Source organism: Liolophura sinensis, chromosome 13 (genome assembly GCF_032854445.1).
Source record: "Liolophura sinensis isolate JHLJ2023 chromosome 13, CUHK_Ljap_v2, whole genome shotgun sequence".
NCBI lineage: Eukaryota > Metazoa > Mollusca > Polyplacophora > Chitonida > Chitonidae > Liolophura > Liolophura sinensis.
In genome coordinates, this window is record NC_088307.1 from 21,556,391 (window position 1) to 21,565,835 (window position 9,445).

Consider the following 9,445-nt stretch of genomic DNA (forward strand, 5'->3'; position numbering starts at 1 on the left):
CACATGCATAACACTAACGTTTATTTCTAACTTAATCTTAGTTCTTAGTATTTATTATTTATTTATTTGATTGGTGTTTAACGCCGTAGTGTATTTCACTTATACGAGTACGGCATAGTACGGAGGAAACCCACGACCATCCGCAGGTTGCTGTAAAACCTTCCTTCGTACGAACGGAGTGGAAGCCATCGAACCTGTATGTTAAAATATTTGTTTTGTGTAATCCAAGGTTATTGTGTTTTGCCCTTTTCTTGGTTTAAAGCTATCCATATTATGCGGCAAAAATACTATAGATATATATCTAAAAAATGACGATTAGATAATTTGAATCTCATATATCTCAGACGGTCAAACCACGGGATCCGCTTTCATGAGATTTTGTAAATGACTTTATCTATATGTTATAGCGCTAGAAGTTGACGTGATTTACGCGGACAGTTACATAGATTTGATTTAAAAAATACTTTGATAGTGAGCGCTGGCATGGTCCGCTGTGACTATGAGACCCCTGATCAGTTATAGATCTGGAGTTCAAATTCAGCTGTCGCTACTTCTGCTGCGACTTTAAGTCAGGGAGGGGGCCTCCGTGGCTCAGTTGGTTAGCGCGCTAGCCCAGCGTAATGACCCAGGAGTCTCTCACCAATGCGGTCGCTGTGAGTTCAAGTCCAGCTCATGCTGGCTTCCTCTCCAGTCGTACGTGGGAAAGTCTTGTAGCTATGTGCGGATGGTCGTGGGTTTCCCCCGGGCTCTGCCCAGTTTCCTCCCACCATAATGCTGGCCGCCGTCGTATAAGTGAAATATTCTTGAGTACGTCGTAAAACACCGATCAAATAAATAAATAAATAAATAAATAAATAAGTCAGGGAGTTTGTCAATTACCTTCTCATGTTCGGTGGTTTACTCCTGTGACCCCAGTTTCCTTTATTCACAAACTTTACTCTGTCATGTAAGTGGCATCCTCTTGAGTAATAATGTCAATATCCATTGTAATTTCGAAGAAAAAAAATGTAGTCGACGGTGATTTTAGCATCTGTTTCCCATGGTTCTGTCTACAAATTGTTTACCCCCTACAGCAGTGATGTTGTGTCTGATTGTAGCTCCTCTAACCGCCTCACCGATCGTTGTGACGTCACGTCCGCCGTGCAAAATTCAGACGACAAAATGGAGTCCCTGCTCAGTCACGTGCGGAGCTGGAATGTCAGTACGCATGACAAATGATAACTACGTCTGTAAACCAGTTCAACAAACCCGATTGTGTTACTTACGGCCCTGTGGTGTAGAAGTTCATACAGAGGTAAGATATATCAATCTACTACTTGGTGTTGTCAATTAGAAAGTTCCTTTCCATGATTTTATATGAGGCTGTAATATCGGAATATTGCAATATTCCTACAACTGCTACTATAAGAAATCTATGATCTATAAAATCAGTAAAATGTCACCTTTTCTGAACTACAATGATTTTAAATCCTTGACAAAGTAATTAAGAAGTTTAATTTATCTGCCAGTAGAGATCTGGTATTTTGTAAATGCCGATCCGTATTACTTGCACGCCCAAAGTCTCACGTGATTCTCTCGAGATTTGGCCCTACTGTCGTTGTCTATAAATTGGTTATGTTTAAGATTTAATCGAGCAAAGGTATTATAATGTACCTTTAACTTAATCCCATAAATTACCCGTGTTAGTGCTATAACAACAGTGTTGTAAATTTTCAATATTCCACACGTGATATAAATAACCCGAACTTTTGATAGGTCACCTGAACTTTCATTGACAAGCTTATCCAATCAAAAAGTACAACTGCATACCGCACTACTTCTATTGTTTGTTGGCGTGGGAAAAAACAGGCTAGCGATTACTTACTGCACCAGGACAGCGGTTTCTTGGTACAAACCGGTTAAGTTTTTGGGACACTGGACAGGTATAAAATTTATATCCGCGAAAAGGAAATGAAGCGTTTGACGCTGTAAGGTGCCGGTAGGCCTAATCACAAACTGTGAACTCAAGTTCAACCGTCAGCGACAGCAGCATGCCTCGGTGTCATATTTTCACTAAAATAAAAACCTACAAACTTGACTTACTTCTTTGGGCACTGGGCATTACAGAGTTGTCTTGTGTAAATGAACTGGTCTACAACTGATGTACCTTCGATTATTCTTAGGTTAGGTCGATTCTACTTGCCATATCGATAATTGGTCTCACTGCGACCCTTTCATCCGAAAAGTCTACCATCACGTCTACCATCACACGAAAAGTTCAAAATAAAACAAAAAACTAAGCCCTTGGAAACATCGTAGACACTGTTTTGTTGTATGCTCAAGTTCCATCATGGTTAGTAAGACCAACAAATAAGTGTTGAGGAGAATTGGTCACCTTAAGTTTATTTATTTCATTGGTGTTTTACGCCGTACTCAAGAATATTTCACTTATACGACTTCGGCCAGCGTTATGGTGGAAGGAAACCGGGCAGAGCCAGGGGAAACCCATGACCATCCACAGGTTGCTGCACACCTCCCCACGTATGGCCGGAGAAGAAGCCAGCCTTAACTCACAGCGACCGCATTGGTGAGAAGCTCCTGGGTCATTACGCTGTGCTAGCGCGCTAACCAACTGAGTCACGGAGGTCCCCCGGTCACCTTAAAAGCCTATATCTTAATATTTCTTTCAGTATGACTTTTGAAATTACCGCTTGTCGCGCCCTGCAAGTCATTACTTGACGTTATTGAGATATGACCTAGATTTAGGTCACAGATTTTTTGCAAATGTTTCGATAAATGAGCAGTTATGAATGCTGATAGTTTCGAAAAAAATCAGGGCACGTTGTCTTATAGCACACTAATGGGCTGTGTCATGTTCACTGTTTAAAGAAATCACAGATGTCCTTAAGGTTTGCTAGACCTATATTAATTTAAATGTGTGGTTCGGCTCCAACCGTTTCACATATATCTATATCAGTACGCATCTCATTTACATACTTGTGAAAACAAACAGACGTTGATGAATAGGATATGCGATTCTTGACCTATTTTATGTAATCTTCATTTGCTCCTCGCCAAAGGCTCAGAACAAAAGAAAATCCTCTAAATATCACTTGTCCATGTGATCGGTATTTATCAAAATGGTAGATGTAAGCTTTCGTTAACGTATACTCATTTTGTGCGAGACGAGCAATGTGTACAGGTACCATCTTGAAGATGTACATAATTTCTGAGTGTTGTGAATTCAGATTTCAGGCATGACGTGTTAAATGCAAAGAAAACATGAAATGAAGTATGTATCAGATGAAACATAAAAGACTACAACACAAAACAGACCATTAGTCACGGAAAAACATAAACATTCCAACATATAAACTTCTGAAACGTCACGTTCTTGAGTGGCCTGTTGGGAGTCAGTGGGTACCAATGACGTCACTTCCCTATTGTTTGCTCGCAGTAGTTCGCTTTAACGTGCATTCAGCGAATGTATTCATGGCTGAGTATATGAATTTTGAATGCAGAATCGTAGAAGTCTCTTTGTCTTAAGTGGCAAAAGAACCGCTAGTGACGTCAATGGTTACAATATTGTTAAAAGGCCTTTGTAGAAGCCAGTGTTTCAAATGCATTTTACTCAAGTGAAAAAAATTTATTTGTTATAACGCCATTCATACATTCATATGTCCTTGCTGGACCCATCTCTCCCTGTGCACATTGGAAGAAAGACAGTGCAAGCGTCTGCTTAAGGCCTTCTTGCATCTTCTTCATATACATTCTGTTCTAATGTATCACAGCATTTTCGCCATGATGATAACTGGTCCGCTTTTTTTTTAACGGCGCCATGATGGGAAATGTACTTACAAATCGAGTGTATTTCGACAGTGTCTATGCTTAGCACATAATAGCGGCGTAGAGAGAGAGAGAGACGCCACATAATGTTCTAGCTCATCCTTTTTGTAATTTGTCCAAGTGTTTTACACAGACGATTTACAACTCTACAACGTTGGAGACTGGGGGGTGTTTTCGCGTTCCGAGATCTCCGAGATTAAGACCGAGTGCTCTGCAAGCGTGCGGCATATTTAAGAGGTGTTTTACTGTGTTATTCACGCTTAGTACTGCTTCGAGGAACACACAAATGTCTTGTCTGGAACTTGAAATGACTGCCCGTCCCTGTCAGACACCAATCTTGTGCGAGTTCCTATTTGTCCATTGTCCATCATTGCTAAGCCGGACGATTTGTCCCATTAGCCAAGCGTCTATTTAACGTGTTGCTGCTCCTTGAACGGGAATTGGCTCAAAGGATAATCGTACATGTGTAATAAGCTAGTATGAATTCATATCCATACTAGCCAGGGAGAATCAGGGCATTTCTGTGAGCGGCAGGAAAACCATTCTCTGTTAGCCCCGCTCCGGGCGAAAATATCCATAATTCCCCGCCCGTAGGATTATCTTCACATCTCGTCTGTCTGCGTCCTGTTGGAACGAGATTAAGAACGTTAGTTTTCTGCCAGAGGTCGATGGCTCTGCAGGAGCCTGCCAGATGTCTGGTCCCGATAACATGGCCACAGATAAACGCTGGCCTGTCAGGACGGAGATTTCGGTTCCTCACGGAAATGTCATGTGGACACTGCAAGTAATCTTGACACGCGTCCTTGTATATGCTATGGTGTTCTACATTCAAGCATTGACATTCCAGCATCTGGCCATATTATTCTTTAAAGGAATGAATGAATGATTATGGCTTAACGCCTCGTCAGCAATATTTCAGCGGTATCGTGACGACATTCTTGAATGGAGACGAAAACATGAAAGTGATTCTTAGTTCAGATGAAAGACCCTGAAAAGTTATTTCAAATATGATCTTCTTTTTTCTTTCTTTCAGGGCAAAAATGCTTTGTTCGTATGATGGGTATTTGAACCGATCTCTTGCTATATATCGTCTTTGTACAATAAAGTTTAAATAAGGATGTGATGCAGTTCTAATTTTTGTTTATATCCACAAGTATGCATTTAATCTGAATTTCGATAATATTTATGAATATATGAAAATATAAACTTGATAAATATTCATTTTTGACACATTTGTCAGCTGAAAAGAGCAAATTCCAGCACAAATGTATTCATTACACATACATTACATTCCCATATGATGCAAAGACGATATAAAAAAGAACATTGAAGACCATTTTTACCACTAACTTTTTGAACTCTTTCACCTGAAGTTTATTATATTTTTATAATATTCCTTAACAGGGTATCCAGACATACATGTTCTTCAAAATGTGTAAAGTTGAAAAGATAGTTACCAACTTCGGCCCTAGTCAGAAGTGCAACTGTGCAAAGACTCCGTTATTTCATGGAACATGTTCAAATAAATCATTCAGAAGGACAAGGCGGGCATTTAGAGACTTCGTCGTATGAACCAGTGACCACGCAAGAGACGTGGCCTATTTATTTATTTATTAATGTTTTTATTTATTTATTTATTTGATTGGCGTTTTACGCCGTACTCAAAAATATTTCCATTATTCGACGACGGCCAGTATTATAGTGGGAGGAAACAGGGCAGAGCTCGGGGGGAACCCACGACAGCCCACAGGTTGCTGGAAGACCTTCCCACTTACGGCCATAGAAAACGCCAACATGAGCTGGACTTAAACTCACAGCGAGGCATATGTATGAATATTAATGAAAGACGTCTAACCCCAATCCCCTATCTTCTAACCCTAACCCTACAAACAAATTTCCGGTGATGTGTTTCATTGATAGGTCACGACTACTTGGGAAAAGGGTGGGAATCTTACCACTACCCTGATCATTGTGGCCACATTCGTGTCAGGTTTATTAGGGATATGACGAAGGCCAGTGTTCTCTTCGGGACACTTTTGTTAAAACCCAGTGAAAGTATTACATAAAATCTTCAACGGTATATCAAGAGCAAAGTAGGTCTTACAAGTAAATGAATTCCGCTCTTCCTTGATGACCACCCTGGACCACGTGACGAACTTTACATTTTACAAAGTGAATTCACTTTTCCTTTAAATATGCGCTGTATCTTTGTCCGACATCGCTGAAAACTACGTGTAAAGAAACCCTGTCTGCTTTAAAGTCCCGTAAGGGGGGGATCACTGAAAATCCGCGTATGCAGTTTTGCGAAAGCAGCTCGTGAATTGTAGACCCACGAATGACACTTGGCTGAGGTTTCACATACACGTGCTCCAAGGCCACAAATATACGTCAAGCACGTAGCTTTTGGTGTCAAATTTACAAATCATTAAAGCATTCATGAAACGGTTTGTTTTTAATTTTCAATATACAATTTTTGTTCTAACATATGAAATTAAATAAAAAGCTTCTCAATTGTCTCCTTCGGACACAAGAATGGCATTATACTATACAGTTTTCCCAAGTCCTCAGCGGTCAGTCCGGAGATTAAATAGCCTGTAGTGTTGACCTCAACGGTAATAGCTATCAAGCTATAAAGTAGAGTGTAAGCTGGTTCCAGATTCCCACTATGTTCATCGATAACGTCATTTTGGAAATTTCCGATCATTATACATAAAGTAGAAGGGTTATTAAATGATATAAAATAAACAGTAATTTTTTTTTACTTTTTTGCTGGGTATAACTTTCTTCCTTTCCCTTATAAACATAAACTTCATTTTAGGGTTCCTTTTTATGCATCATTTAGTGTATTCTTTCAGGGCCGAGACAAATGTACACCAACGACGAAAAGCCGGGACAAACACCGAATTCTTTACCAAGACTGCCGAAGCGTCAAGAAGAGGACTCTCAAATTTTGCACGACATGTAAAAAGAATCGTTGTTGTTACCCAGCTAAAGTCAAGACTGTCATGCTGGAATTCGAATGTAGCGGAGGACGCAGGGAGTTCTTCAGTTTCATGTGGATCAAAAAATGTCAGTGTAGTAAAAAGTGCTACGCAAACGCCTAAAGGTGGCAGCGTATGCGCATTAAAACCAAGTGTATCTGTCATCATCGTGGAGATGAGCCATTACGAAACACGGATGCAAGAGGGTCGCCTCAGCTAAATAACTCTACAGTACTAGAAAATTTTCAAATTTTACCTGCAAGCTGGATGAATTAATAATATTTTGTTTGAAAACTGCAGCACTAAGTTTAGCTTTGTTAAACCTTGAAGGCGGAAAGTTTTGACCCTTAGAGAGCAGTTGAGGTCGCAAAAAGGTTAGGTAAAGCAGTTCTGTATTCTTAAAAGCGAGATGATGACATAACCATGAAATATACAAATACTCATCGCCTCCACAAATTCTGATGTGGCAAATTTTTGCATCCGACCTTCGACATTATTTGTCGCTACTCTCTTTTTTATGACGTCATAACCACTTGTAGTTACTAAAAAAAAAGGCCGAAAGGCGTTAAGGCGGAAGTTTGGCACACGCTGAAACGTCTTGTGCCGCCCAGAACGCAATGGACACGTCTATTACAAATGTCAATCAAATTATACAATTTCATTTTTGAAATGATGTAGGCTACAACGTTCTTGTCAAACACAGCGCTCTTAAGTTGTAACTCTCCAGCTTGTAAAGTTATTTAGTTGACTTGTCTCTTTTGACCTCCACAACTGGAGACGGGTTAGTGTATCTCCCAACAGAAAGTTTTGGCTGAGAAGGCTACAATGGTTATATATTTTAGGCCTATATTTTTTATCTCGATGACAAGTTAAGAAGTGAATTACATTATGTTGATGATATGCAACAAAATAAAGCGAAATCTTTATGATTTTATATGTTGTATATCCAAGTAATGTAGCAAAATGTACATACACTCATGGTTGAATACGTTTAGTTATTAAACTGTTCAGCTCACTATTACTGGCCTGTGTTAACACGTACATGAATTCCGAAGTTGAAAACTTTGCTTTTGTTTTCACATTACACATTTAAACGTATAAAAGTCAGTTAACTGAGCTACCACTGCTACCGTACTGGGCACGCGATAAAATGGTTTATTATTTATTGATATATTTGATTGCTGTTATAAGCTGTACTCAAGAAAATTTCACTTATACGACAGCGGCCGTCATTATAGTGGGAAGAAACCGAGCAGAGCCCGTGGGAAATTGTTCGCTGGAAAGGGATGCCAGCATGAGACTTGAACATATAGCCCCCCATATTGGTGAGAGGTTCCTGGTTCATTGTGTAGCGTCTTTTGTACATACGTTATTTTAACATTTCTGTACAGTATGTCAAACTGTCTTCTTTTGGGGAATTCTGCTACCATTTAAGCATTTACATGAACAGTTAGAATAAAACCCTAACAATGGTAAACTGACAAGAGGTCACGTTTCACCTTTAAAGTGTAAACACTTGCCAGCTTTTCACACTGTCGTCGCTGTTCTGGTCATACTCCTCGTGCAGTGTGTCTTCAGTTATATTTTGATGGTTTCAAACTTACATCTGCCTGTTTTCTACACGCCTACGTCGACGTCAAATACTTGGACAAAAATGAAAAACGCAATGTTGATGTATTTTTGAAAGTGTTGTTTATCGGTTGTGTGAATATGCCTGGCATGCCTTGTTAAAGTCGTGTCTGTTTTCTAAGTTGTACAGCTCCTGTGAAAAGACACCAAGCTTCATCTGCTAAGATCCTGGGGCCAGTTGCACAAAACCACTGTTGATTCGAATTCACATATGATTTAAAAGTTAGTTTTTAGATTCGTGGACTAAACATCGGGAACATATAAGAAGCGTTTCGCCAGCACAAATATTTCATTTCGATCTATCTGGGGAGAGAATAATATGGTGTGTTAGAACTTTAAATTTTTACTAAAATCGAATACTGGTGTGTAATTCACCTTTAATCGTTTTCATGTGTGTAACGTATTCAGGCTTCCCTCTCACTTTAGGACAGTTGTTTAATTTCCTGCTTGTAAGGGTTACACGTTATCCGGACAAGTTAAAGGTAAAACAGTCTTACTGTATCATGCGCCTTGTGAAAAATGTTTGGTAATCTTTACTGATATTAATATTCTGATTACGTGTTTCACCGAGTTCCAGAAGCACAAATGACACCTTTTTCCTGGAGAAACTTGATTACGTTTTTCACCGAGTTCCAGAAGCACAAATGATACCTTTTTCCTGGATGAACTTCTCAGGTTCACAAAAGTTCAGCTGCTCAGTCTTCTCCGTCATTCGTGTAATTTAAATAACTTTTTGTAAAACGTTTTTCAGACGTAAATTAAATATATCTTAATCTTAAATATTTTGTTTGGAAGCATGATATATACTCTGTGGTCGCTGGTTCAAAACCCTCAGTAGCCACTAAGGTATTTTTGTGCAGTACGTCTTAAGGTTATCTTCGTGATGTCCATTGGTGGTTGGTTTTATCACGTTATTACTGACTTTTTGGTTCTTAGTTTCGGGCATAATGGACATCATCTGTAAGTTTTCAGCACATTATTTTTTAATGTTTTAATGTGTTATATTTTTC

General features: G+C 39.3%; 1 protein-coding gene across 1 annotated transcript in view; it reads left to right on the forward strand.

The window, feature by feature from the left end:
- LOC135480706 (CCN family member 1-like) overlaps positions 1-7,383 on the forward strand; it is a 31,484-nt gene extending 24,101 nt beyond the window's left edge. The window contains exons 4-5 of the mRNA XM_064760616.1: positions 1,098-1,294; positions 6,681-7,383. Coding sequence (XP_064616686.1) covers positions 1,098-1,294; positions 6,681-6,929 — 446 coding nt within the window. The 3' untranslated portion in view covers positions 6,930-7,383. The remainder of the gene's footprint in view (positions 1-1,097; positions 1,295-6,680) is intronic.
- The last annotated feature ends 2,062 nt before the right edge of the window (positions 7,384-9,445 follow it).